The sequence below is a fragment of the Nesoenas mayeri genome (assembly GCF_963082525.1).
Source record: "Nesoenas mayeri genome assembly, chromosome: 1".
NCBI classification, from domain to species: domain Eukaryota; kingdom Metazoa; phylum Chordata; class Aves; order Columbiformes; family Columbidae; genus Nesoenas; species Nesoenas mayeri.
This window is the reverse complement of record NC_137541.1, coordinates 46,024,440-46,044,744: the sequence shown is the minus strand read 5'-3', so window position 1 is coordinate 46,044,744 and position 20,305 is coordinate 46,024,440. Positions and strand designations below refer to the sequence as shown.

Below are 20,305 nucleotides of genomic sequence, written 5' to 3'. Positions count from 1 at the left end.
GTTAAAATGATTCTGAGTGCCTCTGTTTGTAATTGTACCCGCTGTCGATTGCTTAATGACTGTTACAGCTTTGCCGTTGCATTTCTAGGTCTCTAGGTGTCCTGGAAATGAATCTGAATATCATTACTTAACACCAAGCCTGAGCCATGCAACAGAGGGTAAAGTTGTTGATATGATGTTAAAAGTGGAAACTACCTTTATACCATGTGTCAAATTACACTATCACCCTGACCCAGTGTTCATTAACTACCAGCTGCACACAGAGCTGGATCCTGATCTGGAATTAAAAATATATGTAAGTTTGAAAGTAATACATTATCATTCCTTATTTAAAATAGTAATTGAGGATCATTTTATTTCTTACAGTATTTAGTGACTGTTTATTATCTTCAATTTTTTCCCTCTAGAAAGAGAATGACAACTTGAATATTTCTAAAACAGAGGTAGAGGTTTATCTGTCGTATATGAATGGTGCACAGACCAAAAAGATATTGTTCAGTGTCCAAAACATCACCAAAAAGACAGACCGTAGCACCATACTGTGCAAATTCAAAAGGGATGGAACAGAGAAGATTGACTTTTCCACAGTGAAAGTTTTTGTAAGTAGAGTTCCCTTTTGTTGCAATTTAACAACGCTTGAATGTTTATGCAAAAGTAATAAAATGTAGCATTAATGCTCCGGTTGTTAATACTCTTTTTAGAGAGAGGAACTGGTACTTGGTGGGCCTGTTACCTTCCTTGCACCTAAACCTGTCTGCCTAGGTTAAGCACGAGTAGAAGGATTGTGTCGTCTCAATTCACTTTGCCCCACTAAAGTAGATAAAGATCTTGAACAGTGTATGGGTATCATCACTGAGACAGAAGAGAAGGCATTTCTGGATGAAAAAGGGGGTGAAATTCAGTGTGCACCAAAACGCTATGAAGGAGGCCAGAATGCTATGAGCATGTGGCACAAAGCCAGCCCCAAATATAAGAACATTAGCATGGATATCAAAGCTAAATGGCAGCTTAAGATATTTGCTCTGTGAATAAGATGAAGATATGAATTTTTTAAAAAGCAATCATCACCATTCATGAGAAACAAAACTGATGCCAGACTCTTACTGCAGTGTATGGTGGTTTAAAACCAAAATAACTCTATTGACTTCAAGGCATATGGCTCATAGTAAAGATTAACGAAGCTATTCTCAATTTCATATCACTGTTAACTGATCCCCCATCTGTGGATCCTGCCATCTAAGCCAGTTATGGCATGGAAAAGCCTTTCTGAGATTCATATTGCATTTAAATATTAACGTTGCCTTGCAATGTCACATGCTCATCCTGCAAGCTTCATAGGAGTGACTGTCATAGAAAGGTCACCACTTTGCTAATGTAAATCAAATGCAATAGTTATAATGTAACATTTCGCTTCTGGTACCTTGAAAATTACTTTTTCCAACATGAAGACAAATGGAAAAGCAGGAAATTATCACGTGTGTTTTCAGTCTTACATAGAAATCATCATAGAAGAAGTAGGGCCACTCTGAAGAAAGGATAAGCTGGGTGTAAAAGATAGGTATGGCCCAAGAATAAACATAGCTCTTGCTTTAGTTTTCAGGAAGAAAGAATCTAGTGAGTGTGGGGTCAAAGACAGGATGGTCAGTCTGAATGGAGATGTCAAAGCAGAAAATGCCATTCTTGTGACAGAAACAAGATTTAGATATACCAAGGGGCTCAGGACAGCTGGAACAGGATCATCCCCATCACAGCACTGAGAAAAAAACTGCCACATTACATTGTAGGCTTAGTAGGAAAAAATTTAAATAAAACTGTAGAGTCAGGAGAGGTGCTGTATGACTGGAGAGTGGCAAATATAAAACTAATACTTAAAAGGAAAAGAAAAAAGAAAAAGAAAAAAGGGGCAACTAGGCAAATGGAGGCTTGCTGATTTAATCCTAGCTCTGTGTAAAGCTTTGGAATAGATTTTGAATGAGGGACTCATGAAAGACCTGGAGGTAAATGGAAAATGGGATAATTTTCAACTTCTTTTTAATAAAAGATTATGCCAGATATCTTTATTTAGGTAGATGAGTGATTGCCTCAACAAGAAAAGCAGCAGATCACGTGTACCTAGAAGTCATTCACTAAACTACTTAATGTGTTGATTATGAAAATGCTAGGGCTTAGAAGAACTCAATGCTGTGTATGGGGAGCTGACTCTGAACAATGTTGATTTTAATATAGATATTATTTAGTATCACTGGTGACTTGAGCACAAAAATAAGGGACACACTAATCATGTTTGCTGGTGACATGAAACTCAGAAGCATTACCAGTCCAGAGAAGGTTTTATAATGTCGTGCAAGAAGAATGAAATGAATTTAGGAATAGGAATTGGGTGAGTTTAGGTGTGCCTTATTTAGTCCATAATTCATAAACAAGAAAGAGATAAATAGGTAAAGGAAATAGATGGGATCACTGAATGGGAAGGTTGTGGTGAAGATTAAAGGTAATCTAAATATGAGCAGAAAATTAAATGAATGCTTTGTCTCTGTTTTCAGTAAGCAGGGATGAGTAACAGAAATTTCTGCTTTAGGAATGCTTTGGTTGGATATAACAAGTGGAGAAAGGCAGGCGTATTAGTCATGGGATGATTAATGTGTTTAGCCACCAATGCATTTCAGCCTTGGAAAAGTCAAATGGGATCCTAGGAAGGCTGATACTGAACGTACTTTGTGTAGAAACTGTGAAAACATGTAAATGACTCAGGAAAAAATTACATTTGATGGAGGATATAGGTCTGCTTTGTCTTCTGTTCTTTGCAGCCTCAGAAATAGAAAAGCTGTGTCCTTCTAGCACTGTGGGTGCTCGTGTCCATGTCACCACAACGTGACTGTCCAGTTGGCAGTCCTCAGCTGCCCTGGCCGCTCACCTCCCATGAGAAGCCATGGACTGAACTCACCACATCTCTGCCTTCCCTGCTGTAACCCAAAATCATTTCAACCCTGCTCTCCTTTTCAATTATCTCAGGCTCATTTCTATCCCTCGCACTTGGTGGTATTCTTTTTCTGTGTCAAAGTGTGTTTTTACTTATAGTCTGTTTATAGGCTTAGCTACCCTTTATTTATGTGTTTTCATAGTCCTCTTTGAGATCCTCCTTTGTGAAATTTCTTCTGCCATAATTAGCACTGGTGAATGCCTCAATTTTGCATCTGGCAGTCTTCAGCACTTTCATGTATTCCTAAGAATTAATGTCTGTCCTGCCTTTGACAAGCCCTGTGGCTGTTGGGGGATGTTGTACATAGAATCATAGAATCGTTTTGTTTGGAAACAACCCTCAGGATCATCGAGTCCAACGATAACCTAACTCTAGCACTAAACCGTGTCCTTAAGAACCTCGTCTAAACTCCTTTTAAATCCCTCCAGGGATGGTGACTCTACCACTTCCCTGGGCAGCCTGTTCCAATGCCTGACAACCCTTTCTGTGAAGAAATTTTTCCTCATATCCAATCTAACCCTCCCCTGGCACAACTCAAGACCATTTCCTCTCATCCTAACACTTGCTACTTGGGAGAAGAGACCAACCCCCTCCATGCTACAACCTCCTTTCCGGTAGTTGTAGACAGCGATCAGGTCTCCCCTCAGCCTCCTCATCTCCAGGCTGAATAGCCTCAGTTCCCTCAGCCGCACATGTACTGTGTGTTGTATTTGTTCTTACGTGGACCTTCAGGAACACCCTACATCTTGCATAGAGAGGTTGAAACTTCTGCAAAGAAATAGGGAAGAGGGCTGGGTGTCTATCAAAAATGTTACTTCCCTCATTTTCAGCTTGAGTCTTACCTTAATTTTATGCTCAGCAGAGTAACACTGTGAGTGCAAAGGAATGTTTTTAACTATCAACATGTGCCTTCCTCAGTTCAAAATGCCAGAAGGTTTAGCAACAATTCTGAAGTGCATGAGGCACCTGGCCAGCTAGAGGCCAGATCCTGCCCTTCAGTTGAAGGCTCTTGCTTCTAGTGAGAGCAATAGCAAAATTTGGTGCTTCATGAGGACCTTCAAAATTTTCTCTTGTCACTGCTTTGCTATCCTGTGTAAACATCAAATACAGTAAAAGTTGAGTTTGTGTTGGTTCATATATGTTTTCCCAAATTGCTGCCGTCTTCCCAATAATGTGGAGAACCAAAGTCCTTCATGTGCCTCAAATCCATATTTTTTTAATACATTAAATGTTATTTTAAGCACTGATATAATACCTGTCTTCTGTTAACACAGACATCATTTTTCTTCAGGTCAAATTAGGAAACTTTGAGCATGAAGTCAAGCCAACATCATCACACATATATTTATATGTTCTTATTTTGCTGCCTATCATAGCGGGTGTCATTATAGGTAAGTACAATAATGTGTTTTCGGTTTTTGGTTTGCTGAAGGGTATAATCATGACACAAAACCACATACACACATGCATACATGTTTGGCACTGTCACAAATGGTTTTCCCCTGTTCCCAGTAAGAGTGGGCAAAGTTAACTCTGGTCTCATTCTTTTATTAGTTTGGGTTTCTTTTTAAAAAATACACTACCTTTACAGGAACCATATCTCATGCATTTACTCTGTCTAAATAAGCTTTAGAGAAATTAACAATTTGGAAATGGATTTCCTGTTCAAAGGGACTGTTTTTACTGTTTAATCAGTGCTAATTTAAGTATGTTGCTTGTAGTTGAAATGAGTTTTAGATTCTGTGTCTCACTGTGCAGGCTGTACATAGCAGAGGGTGTTGTACTTTCAAATAAAGTTGGATTGACACTTCTAAGACCTTGTTACAAAGAATGTTTTTTATTAAACGTGTGTTTAGATCCAGATAAGTGGGGCTCATGGGCACTAGCACACTGACAACAGTAGAAACAGTAATCCGCCTGGAGAGTACAAGTGTATATTAATCTTTCTGTTTCTTAAAATAATTTTAAAATACGTCTTGTATAGGAGTTGTCTGTTCTGCCGTTTCTGTACTCAGAATATTTTTCTTTTTTTTCTTTTTAGTGGCATTTGTAGTTACTGGATACAAATCCAAAGAGTTAACTCGTAAACAGAGCCAGCAACTTGAACTGCTGGAATATGAGATTCGGAAAGAAATACGCGAGGGTAGGTCTAAAGAGCTTTCTAGAGCTTAAGTACAGTATAATTTCTGAACTGAAACTGTCAAGAAGCTCACATTATATAAACATTTTAATTTTATAGCTGTTAGAATATTTTTGTGTCGTGTCAGAATTCCCCTTTAATGTTTGTGTGCACTGCAGTAGCAGATAGCACTGAGCTAATAGGATTGCGTGTAATATTTCCTTCAACAGAAGTGAAAAAGAAAAAAGGATTGGTACTTTCCCACTCATAAGAATTTCAGCTAGAAAAACAACTCTCTGAAAACTGTTTTTTGAGGAACATCTACTGGGGCCAAATTATGTGAAGGTGATGTTGTGTCAACTAAACTAACTCTCTGGGTGGGGAGGGGGGTTCTTTTTCAGGATTTGCTGAACTGCAGATGGATGAGTTAGACGTGGTGGATAGTTTTGGAACCGTTCCCTTCCTTGACTACAAACACTTTGCTCTTAGAACTTTCTTTCCAGAGGTAAATATTTACAACTCCTTCAGTTGTCAGCCCTGCCTAATAAGGAAAAAGCTAGGACAATCAGGATCGAGTAACTAAAGTGAATACTACATAGTAATTGCACGTTGTTTTCACAAGAAACTTTTCTTACATCAAGATTTATGAAAGAACACTTAAGACTATACATCTCTATATTTAACCAAGCCTAACTGCTGTAGATAAAGCACCATTGTTGAATTTTCAAGGGTTGTGTGTGCATCCATTTCTTTTTTTGCCCAGCCTCACTAAGCCTTTCAGGCCATACTAACTAAGCTATAATTTATCCATTGCTTTTTTTTGTTCTCATGCCTTCACTTTCCATGCTATAGCTAATTAAAGTAACAGGCTAGCTGACATTGTGACACTTGCTAATTAGACTTGTGGGATGAGGAAATGGCTCTAAGGTCATGCAGAATTTTTTCTTCAAGCTGCTGACAGAAATAATAAGACCTTGACTGAAAGGAGTGCAGGTCAAATGCTTAAAAATTATATAAGTACTTAAGTGTTGTCCATTTTAGAGGTGGATATTTTCGTTGTTCTTTGGAGCAGTTTGTGCCACTGCATTGGAGGACCAAAGAGGCCTTCTCTGGAATGTTTTACTTCTCTTGCTATTTTTTTGCATGTGTGGCACATTATGGTGCTGATAAGTGCCTTTGCCACAGCTTTCAAAATCATATCATCGTGTTAACCAGTGCTTACTGGCATTTACTAATTGGCAGAGGCTCCGATCTCAACTGGTGATATTCTGCTGTGTAACTGATATGACCAATGAATAGAAACCCTTGGTTAGTGCTGTGCTGTTGTAGGTTATAGCTGGTATCTATGTGAATTATCTACTAGTCTTCACATGTTACTCATCAGTGCTGCGGCCCTGTCCTACAGTCTGATCTGCACGCTGCTTCATTTTATCACCCTGTGTGATCCCACCAACAGCTCGTTGCCATGAACACGTGATATTGCAGAATCAGGGCCTTTTTTTGTACAACGCCTAATACCCGATACTAAGGCAGAGTAATATTTAACAGCTACGTATAAATAATATTTGTACTCTTTGGGTCCAGTTCTCACACTGAAGGAAATGGGGGGTATCTCTTCCAGTACTGCTGTGGTGCCCCCAGTCTAACTTGTATGGGGTCACTAAGAGGTTTGAAGAAAATGGACTAAGGAAACCTGACTTGCTGCGTCTCTTTCCTTTCAGTTTGTTTTGTTGCCAGGCATATTAGCATTAAAATAATGTTTTATTTTTAGGAACATATATTTTCCTAGTGATAGTCCCTGGCCAAAACAGTAACAATCTGTAGAAGCTGTCTGGATGGAAATGCTTTGCCCTATGCAAATAAAAAGGAAAGAAAAAGAGGCACAAAGTCTACCGCTCTTGCATTATGTGAGGTCAGAAAGGGAAGGACTCCTGTTTTGCCTTGGCGAGTCTCATGCCACTGTGCGTCCTGGAAATTATTCCAATTAGATTTTGTCTCGCTTTGAAATACTGATACCACAAAGGTAAACTTGCCACTATTAGCTCTCTACAGACAATGGCATCAGGCAAGTTGTTTAACATATTGTGTACTGATTTGTCCTGCTGAATACTTACTGTTTACATTGTGGTAGTGTCCATACATGCCATGTGCTGTATGAATGTGGTAGAAGTGCAGTGCTCTAGTAAATAAATGTTACAGATTAACAGAAAAGGTGATGGGATAGTAGATTGCAACCATGTGTCAGAAGGGCTGACAGAAGGGTCGAAGTGACAAACCACCACTTCCCTCACTAACCTCCTGTGTTTGAATGATGTCCGTATTGTACCTTTTCTGTCTTCCAGTGTGTATGATGGGCTTTGTCTCATCGAAGCTGTTTAAACATGAACATCAAAGCTGTTGACTGAGCATCTTCTGTAGTCAGTGCAGAGACAGGCAGCTCAAGAAAGTGATTCCTCCTACTTGCCTGTGACATCTGTCTCAGGATGGGATGAGTTGCTTGAAGAGGGAGTCAGATACCTAAAATTAAGAGTGTTGGACCCCGTCTTCAATTTGAGCTTCCTGCTGCTTCAATTTTCTATATTTAATCTGGTTTGCTGGCTTTTGTTTTGTGCTTAATGCTTGTAGGTGTTAAATGGATATTGCATCTATTCTTAAAATATTCCTTGTTCACAAGCATTTTTAACCTTTAACGTGGTTCTTGGTGTTCCTACTTGGAGGGCAAGGGGGAGGTGGCAAGGGGGTCCCCAGCACAACAGGGACATGGATCCGTTGGAGAGGGTCCAGAGGAGGCCACAAAAATGGTCAGAGGGCTGGAATACCTCCTGTATGAAGAAAACCTGAGGAAGTTGGGGTTTTTCAGCTGGAGAAGTCTCCAGGGAGACCTTATTGTAGCTATTCAATATATTTGAAGCTTATAAGTAAGATGGAAAGATACTTTTTATCAGGACCTGTAGTGACAGGACGAGTGACAATGGTTTTAAACTGAGAGAGGATAGATTTATATTTGATATAAGGAAGAAATTCTTTACAACGAGGGTGGTGAAGCACTGGAACAGGCTGCCCAGAGAATCTGTGGATGCCCCATCCCTGGAGGTGTTCAAGGTCAGGCTGGATGGGGCTTTAATCAACACGATGTACTGAAAAATGTCCCTGCCCATGGCAGGGGGTTGCCCTAGATGATCTTTGACGGTCCCTTCGGACTCAAACCCTTCTTTGATTGTGTGATCCTATAAGGAAAGTAGGGGCTGCCAGTATCACAGATAAAGCAGATGACAGTTAATATTACTAGTGTGAATTTGTTGCTCAAGTGTGCTGCTTTGGGAACATACAGCTGTGTTGGGACCTTACAGACTGTAAGAGTCAGACAACAGGCATTGACAAAGCATTTGACAACTAGGGGCTTCCTTTTCTTGTGAGAGCTTTTGCTTGGAATGGGTGTATGGTGGCACCTGTGCCTCTCTGCAGTCTGACAGCGTGGCCCTCCTGGAGAGTTCATTAGTGAACATTCATAATGTGCCTTGAAATGAATGGAGGCAGATGAACTCAAGTGTCACTGTGTTACAGACACCACCTGTACCAAGGGCTATCATTGCTGTCCAGGAAGGATGCAGCCTGCAGCTCCCCATGCACACCAGCACATTTGCAGATGAGGGTGATAAACAGCTTTTCCTGCACAGTGGGAGTTGACTGCTATGCTGGTGCAGCTCCGCAGCACAGAGTGACACACACAGCAACACTGAAGTCAATACCAGGTTGTCTTTGAGAGCTCACTTCTCAGTGAACCTTGGCAGTACCTTTGCAGAAGTTGTTGTGCAGAGCAGGGATGTCAAACTCATTTTCACTGGGGGCCACATCAGCCTTGTGGTTGCCTTCAAAGACCCAAATGTAATTTTAGGACTGTGTAAATGTAGGAGTAGTTACTGCTATAGAAACTAGAGTTTCTATATTGCAGCCACATTAGAAGCTAGCATTTCCATTGTTTTATTTCAAGTTGTATGCCTTCAGGAATATGCTTGGCATGTTTAAGATATGTGTTACAAACTTTTGGTATACGTAAGAATAATAAATATCACCTGTCTTATATTTTAGTCAGGAGGCTTTGCATCCATCTTCAGTGAAGACATGCCACAGGTAAGTTGATATAGTGCGATATGCCTTAATTAATATTTTTTCAAGAGTGAGTGTATCCCTTGTCTCAGTGTTGTTCTAGAACTCATCAGACTGCATTTTTTATATGTTCCCTTTCTCTCATGAGGAGGGTTACATGAATTTATATGTAAATACAGTTTGATATGTAGGATGCTTTTACCTAACATATATTATGACTTATTTAAATGAAATAAACAGAATCTAGTAATGGGAAATGACAGGCAAACTTAACTATTGGCATTACTGTGCATATGACAGAAAATGTATGCTCTGCATGTGTGTATTCTGTGTTGTACACAAACACAAATGCATCTTCAGTAAAATCCTGAGACCCATGAAGTAAATGCAATATTCCCACTGATCTGAATGAGGCCAGGATCTTACTCCATGTGTCGCTTGCCATTTTTCTGACCATCAAGAATCTGTCATAGCCAGACTACAGTTTGCTTATTTTTGTTTAACTATTCCAGAGCAGAGACCAAACGAGCAAGGATGAAAGCTTCAACATGTTGCATGCTTTAATTTGTAACAAGAACTTTCTTGTTACTCTCATTCACACCCTTGAAAAGCAGAAAAATTTCTCTGTGAAAGACAGGTATAGTATGATTATGCTTTTCATCTTCAAGACAAAGAATTAGCAAGAAAAAACAACATGCATTGTTACACAAATGTAATTTCTTCTTCTTGCAAAACAAGCTTGCGTGATTCCAGAGCGTTTTCCCATCTTCTCCATCTGCACACACTGAGGAAGAAAAAACATTGCCATTAAAACAAGCCATTAAAGATAAATCAGAATGTTTGTACATGTAAACAAAGAGGCAAAGGAGCAGGAGAACTCACTTCAAAACTGTAAACACTTCCTGCAGTTAGATCAACAGCTCTGCAGTTTAGAAACGTTCTGTCACTGCAGCAGGTGTTGTTCTGCAGAATTAAATTTAGAGACACAAATTTTGTGTTTAAAAAATAATCACAAGAGCAGATGGACTTGCATTTTTTATGTTTTTGTAGACATCAGTGGACAGTTTCTGAGCTCGAGGAGGGAAAACTTAGGATATGAACTGCACTAAAGTGTGTTTCATTTATTAAAGATGACTGGGAAGAGAAATTCTAAATATTACAGCTTTTTTTTTTTTGGAACAGGTGCTTGTTTGCATCCTTCTTGACTATTGCACTACAAACTAAGCTAGTTTATCTAACCCATATTTTGGAAGTGTTGACAAAGGACCTGATGGAGCAGTCAAGCAATGTACAGCCTAAGCTCCTGCTCAGACGAACTGAATCTGTGGTGGAAAAATTGCTGACAAACTGGATGTCTGTCTGCCTTTCTGGATTTCTCCGGGTACATGTACATTTTTTACTATGTAACATAAGCAAATAATTTTTTAAACCGATTTATTCCATGAGAATTGTTAGAGGAATCAGATTAAAGCATTCAATCTAACTTCTAACATTATTCATGTGCACACTTTAGTCAAGGGGGTGTAGGGAAAGACCACATCTGTAAGCGATTATCATGTAATTTATTTGGCTGAGATTTGGTTATTGTTGCAACCCTAGCATATCCTTTTCTCATGTCAGACATAATTTCATCTCCATGGGATGAATTGTGATCATACTAGAAGACTGACGTGTGAAAATGCAATTGTACCTTTCTATGCAAGCTGTTGGAAAGCTACCACCTGATGGAGATTTAAGGAATACTGTGTTTTGGAAAAGTGACCTTTTCAAAATTTTTAACCTCCAAACAGCATTGCAAATTTCAAGAACTAAATAACCTCAAGTGGAAACAAAATAAGCGTTTTCTTTCATTTTGGTGTTTGTTTATTTTAGCCCACTTGGTAGCACCTCGTTCTTGGTTTCAGTCCTTGGTTATGCTTCCTGTCTCTCTTACAAGCGTGATGGTATCACACTGTTGGTATCGCTTATATCAGCCTTTGCACTTGCCATTAATACAACAGCAGAATTGACTTGAGGCTCAGCAGCTCTCACTGGTTTCCTGAAACCCCAGGAGAGAGCCAAGGAACTGTCAGAGATCTGTTCTCGAGACACCAGCCGTCTTTACAGAGCTGCGCTGGTGAGATGCCAAGCTGTGGGAATGGTGTCACATGCAAACAAAGATCCATCCTTCCTTGCTCAGGTGCTTGCCTGAAGCCTGGGGTTCAGGCAGGAGAGGAAAGCCCCAGTTTCACTCCCTCTTTACACTGATATACCAGTATATGTTGCACCACCTTGCTCACAGAATCACAGAATGTTAGGGATTGGAAGGGACCTCAAAAGATCATCTAGTCCAATCCCCCTGCTGGAGCAGGAACACCTAGATGAGGTTACACAGGGATGTGTTCAGGCGGGTTTTCAGTGTCTCCAGAGAAGGAGACTCCACAACCTTCCTGGGCAGCCTGTTCCAGTGCTCTGGCACCCTCACTGAGAAGAAGTTTTTTCTCAAATTTAAGTGGAACCTCTTGTGTTCCAGTTTGTACCCATTACCCCTTGTCCTACTGTTGGTTGTCACTGAGAAGAGCCTGGCTCCATCCTCGTGACACTCACCCTTTATATATTTGTAAACATTAATGAAGTCACCCCTCAGTCTCTTCTTCTCCAAGCTAAAGAGCCCCAGCTCCCTCAGCCTTTCCTCATGCAGGAGATGCTCCACTCCCTTAATCCCTTGCTCCCAGGGCTGATTTCAGGGACAAGAAAGGGAGCCGCCAATTCAAAAGAAAACTAGTTGTTAGCTTGTTTTCTCACTAGACTGAAAAGGAAGAAATAGCTGAAGTATGAGTGAGAACACATGCACGTCTCATTCCCCACCCGCTCTTTGGTGGAACTAGGAAGCGTCTGCCAGGTGGAGTCGGAGCAGCTTGTCTGTAGCGTGCTTGTGCACAGCAAGGGGCTGTGAGCCATCTCGCCACACGCTCCAGCTGTCCCTTGCTATTTGCATGAGACTTTCACACCAAAAAGCAAAGGATGGAGGTTAAACAAATAACTACATAAATCTGCTCAGAGGGATTTGCTTTTCTAATTGCAAGATAAGAAGTTAGTTAAAAGGAAACAACTCAATTTGTTACACTTGCTGCTTTTTTTTTTTCTGGTTATTAATGCCTGTTTACTGATTACCAAAATAACACGTTCCTTGTGTTTCTTTCATGTCCTAGGAGACAATTGGTGAACCTTTCTATTTGCTAGTGACAACCCTCAATCAGAGGATAAACAAAGGACCCGTTGACGCGATAACTTGCAAAGCCCTGTACACACTTAATGAAGACTGGCTGCTGTGGCAAGTGTCAGAATTCAAAACAGTGGTATGTTTGCTAGCTTGTGTTCTCTCCAAACACAGGCAGCTAAATTAAGGCTCTTAGACATTAGGGTGATAGTTAAGTACCCAGATAATAAAATTGTTATTGCTGACAAAGTTTTGAAACGCAGTAGGGTTTAACTAGCTGGTGTTTCACCAATATACATTTCACAAATAGCACTCACTCCTTGCTTCACAGCGTGCCTTAATCACCAAAGGTTAGATTTAATGAAGTCTCGGGGTATTAAAATTCCTTCTTATTTTAAAGTGTACTACAAAAATATAAACATGCTTAGAATGTAAACTAAATTACACTTTTCCAATGAATGATAGAATGGAATGCAGAGGTTTTATTTTTCTATTGTGTTTACTTGTGGCTAATCTTCAGGCAGCAATATTTTGCTGTGGGTTTCCATGTTATTAGCCCCAAATTAGATCCAAATTAGCAAGGTTACGGTGTGCATTTTAATTAGTTATTTGATTAAAAACAAGGTATCTGGGAAGGCAAGCTAAGTTTCTGAACTTTACCATATATTTCTTGCCTTTCTCAAAGGAACTACGCAGTACTTCCGATTTTGCAGTTACACTCAGAAATCTTTGAAAGCTGGAATTCCCTTACTGGTTGTCATAAGGGAATGGACAGCAAGGATTGTTGTACTTTGGAGCATATAGAAATTATGACTTTTCGAGTAGGAGGTCTGAAAAAAGACTTTTCAGGAAAAACAGAGCCCTTTTTTTTTTTTTTCTCCAGAATTTCCAAATGATTTTGAGTCTGAGAACTTAAAAATCTGCGTTTCCAGTCATTTCTGTAGCTTCCTGGCTTCTTAACTCCTGGCTTCCTATCAGAGTTACCAGACATACTTAGGAGTATGAATAGTGGACTTCAGAGCTTGGGAGCAGAAATTGCCAGGGCAGCAACCGCCATGGCAGGGACACCAAAAGTGCCAATGGCTTTGGAGGAGAATTTGGGCCTTTTCAGAGTCTGTTTCCCAAGCTTCAGGTAGCGCTGGATCTTCCAGGTCTACCTGTCTTCCATTTTTGCAGCAAGAACACGGAGGTCCTCAGATGCCACATACTGGAGACAGACTACATGACCCTGGAAATTTTGGCTGGTCAGCTGTCTGTTGAACTTAGCTCGCTGGGTCACGTAGGGAGCTCAGTGAAATGACAACCTTTCTGCGAAACATTTCTGAATCGCCATTTTCTGCTGAAAGCTCTTAGACTGATGCATTTATAGTAGAATCTTCTTATAGCTGTGTACAAAGGTGTTACTGGAAGCTTCATTTGAAGGTACTTCAAGCTAAGTTACCACAGTCTGCATTTGGAAAGAAGGTTTGTGACTAAAAATTAGACGCATAATACCATATCTTTGGTTTCCTTGTTTGTGTGCTGCTTTCTGGCATGCATTTGGGATCCATGGTAAGTTAAAATCTATTGCTATATACAGCCGTAGGATGAAAAACCCAGTAGTTAACGCAGAGCAACAATTTTCAAGCAAGCTCAATATGCCTGTTACTAGTAGACTGCACAGGAACATCTGGTCCTGTGGAACTGGTTGACTTCTCTTATTTATAGCACAAATTCAAATTGAGAGCACCTTGTGGGGGGTGGATAGCTGACTCTGAAACTGCTGAACACTATCTTAAATACTTTTCCTAGTGCTATATCTGTGCATGCAGTTGCTGATAGGATCTTGTGGGCAGCCTGCAGTGAAGAGGAGAGAGGGGAAGTGGTCTGTAGCCTCCATACCAGTGAGGAAGGCTCTCAGCCCATGGACGAGGAAGTGAGAGATCAGATAGCCTTTCTCAAATGTTGTTTGCGGCCTTTGTACTTCGTATTCCTGCTTTTAAATAGGAGATAATGGTACCGTTATAGGGTTAATAAGTCAGCTTTCCCTGCTAAGATCCAGCAGTTTATTGGACTTAGTTGAAACGAGGCTGAATGTTCCCTTTAAAACTGTCAGAAAAGGAGGGAGGATTCTGCTGTAGATTACCCAGATGGGTCCCAAAGACTCTAGCTCTGGCTAGACATGGAAAAAAACAGTTTTGTTTGGTGTTTTGTCTAAAGCTTCGGCTGGAAACTCAAACTGCGCTGTGAAAGTGACTTTGTTAGAACAGTGAGTCTTCCTGGGCTGGAGAAGCAGGCCAGCTGTGCATGTTTTTTCTTCAAGAGTAGCGTTTAACAGGATGCTAAAGTGGAAGGAGTCAGCGTTTCTTCCCTCACTAACACCACATACATTGCAGTGACATGCAGGACCTGTGACAGACCAAGAACCAAGTATTTTCTCCTTTCTTTGGAAGAAAATTTCTGCCTAAAGGATTGCAGGTTTTGTTTTCTAAATGGAATCAATTCTGAGCTGAGTTTTCAAATGCATTTACACATTTACTTACTGCAGTTAACGTTCTGAATCTTGCAGTATTTTGTTGGTATTTTATTTTGCCCCTTTCCACAGCCCCACAATAGCAGCACATTAAAGCCTACCTGTCCAGAGCAAAGTATAAAAACACAGCCAAATAAAGGGTGATGGAAAGATAATGAAGCACATCTGCAGACACTCAATGTCCAGATTTTTTTAAGGTATGCAGGCACTTGAAGACACAGGGATGTATCTGGTAGGGAGCCCGACTCTCAAATCAGGGGCACAAACAAGGGTTTAGGCACTCTGCATGCAAATGTCTTCTTTCAGGACTGGGACTTCAGCTCCAAACCAATAAAAGCAGGATGCAGACAGGCTCCTAAAAATCAGGGGGAGCTCTACAGGTCTTCTAAACACACCACTATGCATATAAACTCTTGGGGCAGGAGAAGGAAGAATCCCCAAGCACAGAGGAAGAAGGAAGAACCAGAGATATTTTCTAAAATTGAGGTCATTTGTAACAAGAAAAAAGAGAACTAAGAAACATGTTGATTTTGAAGTGTATTAGAGCTGTCCCTTGGCTGGGCTCTGTGCCTTTTTAAAAAAGGCCACCAACCTTGGGACCAGCCAGCCCCCTGCTGTTACCCCTCTCTGCTGGAAAGGGTCAGACATTGAACAGAGATGGGCTGCTGAAGGGAATGCTTAAACAGAAGAATTGAAGGAAATATGCTTCTGAAAGCACTGGTCCAGTATGAGCTGAGGAGCTGTGTAGTTTCATGCTGTGCTTATATTTGAGTATTGAGGAATAAAACTGCTTGAAAGAGACTTGGATGTATTGTGGAGCCTTCTTGCAGGCTGAGGAATGCTCCCAGACAGACAGGCAGCTGCATCTCTCGGTGAGTAATTTGCTCAATGACTGATGAAGAAGCGTGGTGCACAGCTGAGTGGTGGCATTTCGCTCAAGTGTTTCATTTTAAATAGAAGAGCTACACAAGGCGAGCCTGGTGTGGGAGAAGTTCTCAGTGGAATATCTCCTCTGGAAAACCAGGGGAGATTTCTTCATGTTGGAGAGTTGGTGCTCACGCATTTAAGAGCTACAGACTTCTTTTGAATAGTCACTGCTTATTTTTAAAAAGGGGTTTGGGGCTGTTGAATTCTTTACTGAAATGAGTTTGCATTTTTAGATGGGAAGAAATTATCTAAGTCACCTGTTCAGCCAACAGCCTTTTATTGAATGTGAAGCAAAGCCACGTGGTGGAAGGTTGTTTAGCGTTCAGCTGCTTTACCAGTTAAAAGGAGGGTGTTGTTAAAAGAAGTGGGAGGGCTGCAAGAGAGTAAAGCAGATACAGGGAACCCAGTTTCCTAATAAGACGCCATGGCTGTGGTATTATTAGGCACACTTTGTGAGAGATAAGGAAACTATTAAAAGCATGTGATATATGGGGATTTTTGTCAGCAGAAAGGGCCCCAACAGCCCTCACTGGGAAGTGAGCAGTGCAGATGTTGTCTGCAGGAGAGTCTTCTGAATCAGATGCAGATTGAGTACCGTGCTGTAGCATGGAGAGTACAACCCTTGCTTTGAGTAGTGCCCTAAAATTAACGGCTGTAACATTCTCTGTGCCAATTTGTTAGCTGCTCTATAACCTCTTCATGGGTAGCTGCTCTGCTGCTACAGAAGGATCATACAATCAATCTGATTTTTCCTGTTTATTATATTTCATAGTCTGGGAGACGGGAGTAGGTTTAAAGCAGTTTTGTTGTGCTGTATGTCATGGCACTGTCTCCTTTGCATAAATTCTCTAACTTTTACTGATCAAAATCTTTGCTTGTTTTTTCAGTCTGTCTGACAAATGGAAATATGCTTTGTTCAGATGCATAGCTGAATAGAGAACAGGGTAATGAATAAAAGTCCTTGAATATCCCAGATTTTTTTTTTTTTTACTTCTAAGAAAATACAGTATTATCACATTTCTTTATTAAACCACATCTCATTATCTGCTATGGTTACTAATAGCTTTCATTGTTTAAAATTCATTTTCAAGAAAACTACAAGTCTGAAAAACCATCTGTAAACATTGTCTTCAAATTACGTTCATTCTGTCACTGCATGAGTGAAAAGATGTTTTTAAAATGTGTTCCTTTTAGCCAGCTCCTGCGCAAGTAGTTGCAGACACTTGCCACGTTCTCCTTCAGTAACCTTTAACTATTCTTGCAACCTGTGTTAAGCCTTTGCTGAAAAGCGCTGTGCTTTGTGTTGCTAACCGCTAATTTCTAGTGCCTGAAGTCTCAACTCTAGATATTACTAGGTTGAACCGCATGTCCTGTAATTTCCTCCTGAGTCTTTCCCTAAGTTAACTTGTATTTTGGTTTCCTTTGCAAAGCGAGAGAGCTTAGAAAAGGGCCTGGTGATGTTTCCTCACGACTTCCATGTTGTCCTACTGTGATTTCTCTTAAATGTTTTCTGACCTTCAGAGCTGATCATAAAAGTACTTTCATAATTTTACAGTCATTTCTGATGCTTTTTCCAGTTCTACACTTTGTGTCTAAATGCAGTGATTGTGGCTGTCTGTTTCTGATTAATGATTTATAAAGACAGAGATTCTGCTGTCAGACAGGTTGAATCTGATTTATGAAAACTTCAGAGGGAAAACTTAATAATAATTGGGTTTCCTAGCTCCCCATCAATTGCTTCAGCACTTAATTTCTGCAGGAAATAGTATCAGCAAAACTGTCTGGCTCTCTTGGTTTAGAGACTTTTGTGTGTTTCAATATTTCTTCCCATCTGACCACTTCTTTGAGCCCTAAAGTGTTGTTATTATCCTCACATTGTGGATACTTTCGATTAAGGAGCCCCAAAATTACTTGTATTCCACCTGCATAAAGGACTACTACTCTCTTTTTACAGTCCTGTCATCTGACAATGAGTTGAGCAGGGATGGGAGGACTCTTGCACACTAATAACTGAAGAGGCCGCACATTTATGTGCCATCTGTATGAGAGCATGGGCTGGAAAAGGGAATCTTGCAGGGAAAAAGGCGATTTCTCTTGGCAGTCTGAAAGGAAGAGGAAATTAAGGAGAAGCAGGAACATGAATATTGCGGTGTAGGAATAATGTTAGGAGGAAAGGATCAACTAAAGGAAGGAATGGGTCCAAAGATGTAAAGGCCAATCAACATCAGCTAAAGTGTGAGTAGCTACTCCAGAAAGACCAGTTTGGAGACTAGAAGAAACACTTTGATTGAAATGAGTTTTCCAAAGACAAAATACAGTTAATCCCTGTCGACATTTTTATCCTACAAGACCGTGACCTCAGGGCAGTCAAAGTCAAGGACGGGACTGCTGTCTGTTCAGTTGCTCTGTGGGCCTAACCAAGCGTGACTCCCCTCATTCCTGTGCCAATATATTTTTTACTAATTTTCCACATGAAATCCCAGCCTGAGGCATGGCATCCAGTCTGCTTCTCCTTCTACAGGCACTGTTCCCTCATCTCCTCCTCTTCCATACCGTCTGTCCTTTCCATGGACTCATTTTCCTCACAATTAAACATCTCTCTGTCCTGATTTAATTACTTCAGTTACATCCTCATCTTTGTTAAATCCTGATCTTCACGGTTTTACTATCCTGTTTTTAAAACTCCTTTTGCTTCTGTAGAAACTGTAAAGTTAATCTATGTCTCATTTGACTGCTTCTTTTCATGACCCTTGTGTCATAATTTCCACTCTTGCTGGGTAATAAAGCAGAAAATAGCATTCTACAACTATTAATAACTACCCATTTTTGTAAGAAGAGAGAAAAGTTGTCCCTGCAGCAACCTGGACAGAAGTTCTTTCCTTCACATGACAGCAGGGGAGAAAAAAGAGAAATTAGTTTCTTTCTCTTTTAATGGTCAGTCCTTGACTGAGTCACACCCGCAGCCCTCGCATTTCAGTCAAAAGATAAGTATTATACTAGGTATGTCCAACAGCCAGAATGGTTCGAGTACGTAGATTTTCCTGTGCCAATTGCAGTCAACTGCCGGCACCTACACCACTTGTTTTAATTCTGTCCCAAGACATCCCCAGCAGAACATCTGTATCTGTGTAGCTGGACAGTGATGTCTCTGCATGGAGCCAGCTGTGGCACTGGAAATGATTGCTGTTACCTCCTAGCACTGGGAATTCTGTGCTCATCCCTTTTTCCCTGCCTCTTGGCAGCTGATCTGCCTGACCTGACCAGAAAAATGACCCGATCAAAGATGGAGATGGTCACCCAGTCCCATCGGACTCTCCCTGCTGCCTGTGCTCGCCTCGGGAGCAGCCTGGCACATGAGTTGTCACTGTACAGATCGTGTGGGTGTTTGACCTGCAGTGATAACTAATAGGATAAATCACACTTTTCTGGGTAGATCTGGACCGCTTTGGGTTCTGTCTGCTGCCAACATGCTTTCCCTTTCGGCTGCTTCTGCAGTAGCCCTGTCTCTGCTGCCTCTAGAGACGTGGCTGTGTGCAGACAGACACTGATGTCTCTACGGGAGGTGTATTTTTTTGTGTGGTACCAGGTACTCAGCATAATCTGCCTGTGTAAATATGCATTTTAACACTGCTTCCTATCCACTCAAAATCAATCATGCTTACCATGACGACTTACTTAGCAACCTTATCAGATCTCTTGTTGCTTACGCTTTTGCTTTTAAGGTATTCATTTTAAATAAAAGATCTGCTTTTTATAGAACATGCATTATAATTTTTGCTGGTCTCCTGTCTTTTTCTTTTCGACAATTCACTGAAATAGATTTGCACAAAAGCAGAATACAAAATACGCTTTTGGAAATTTATAGCTATACATCTTTGACTCTTTGGACATGAGGGATTCTAAATACTTCATTGTGTAATTCCTTCAAATAATCGTTATTTGAAATAGCTTTAATAATAAATATGCTGAAAAGGTTTGCTGTCAGGAGTTTGTAGGTTTCCTGTGCCAGTTGTTCCCTGTAAGTCAGAATAATGTGTTTCTTTCCCCAGACTCTGAACGTTATCTTCGAAAAAATTTCAGAAAATGAGAGTGGAGATGCCTGTCAAACTATCCCAGTTAATGTTCTGGACTGTGACACCATAGGCCAAGCCAAGGAGAAGAGTCTTCAGGCTTTCCTTAATAAGAATGGCTTTCTCTATGGTCTTCAGCTGGATGAAGTTGGTCTTGGTAAGGAAGTGTCACTGGAGTGTTATATTTTCATGGAGTTCACTGTTCTGTCTGTGGAGTTTTCTTGTTAGGAATTCCTGCCTTTGGCTTTGAATTTTTTTGCATGTAGGTAGAATGTAGCTTTTGTAAGGAATTTCCCTGGAAATATTAGGTCATTTATGCTGGCAGTTAGAACATTGAAACTACATCTGCTTCGCTTCTGTAAGGACTGCAGCATGCAGTTAACAAATGCAT

At 40.6% G+C, this 20,305-nt stretch overlaps 1 protein-coding gene across 1 annotated transcript in view; it reads left to right on the top strand.

Annotated features, from left to right (window-relative positions):
- The window catches only part of PLXNC1 (plexin C1), a gene marked incomplete at both ends in the record, with an annotated part of 67,904 nt that overhangs the window by 34,819 nt on the left and 12,780 nt on the right, over positions 1 to 20,305 (top strand). Inside the window, 10 exons of the mRNA XM_080349086.1 lie at positions 89 to 295; positions 408 to 599; positions 4,272 to 4,371; positions 5,022 to 5,123; positions 5,501 to 5,604; positions 9,189 to 9,230; positions 9,719 to 9,843; positions 10,389 to 10,587; positions 12,398 to 12,544; positions 19,894 to 20,071. Of these exons, the coding sequence (XP_080205212.1) occupies positions 89 to 295; positions 408 to 599; positions 4,272 to 4,371; positions 5,022 to 5,123; positions 5,501 to 5,604; positions 9,189 to 9,230; positions 9,719 to 9,843; positions 10,389 to 10,587; positions 12,398 to 12,544; positions 19,894 to 20,071 (1,396 nt within the window). The remainder of the gene's footprint in view (positions 1 to 88; positions 296 to 407; positions 600 to 4,271; positions 4,372 to 5,021; positions 5,124 to 5,500; positions 5,605 to 9,188; positions 9,231 to 9,718; positions 9,844 to 10,388; positions 10,588 to 12,397; positions 12,545 to 19,893; positions 20,072 to 20,305) is intronic.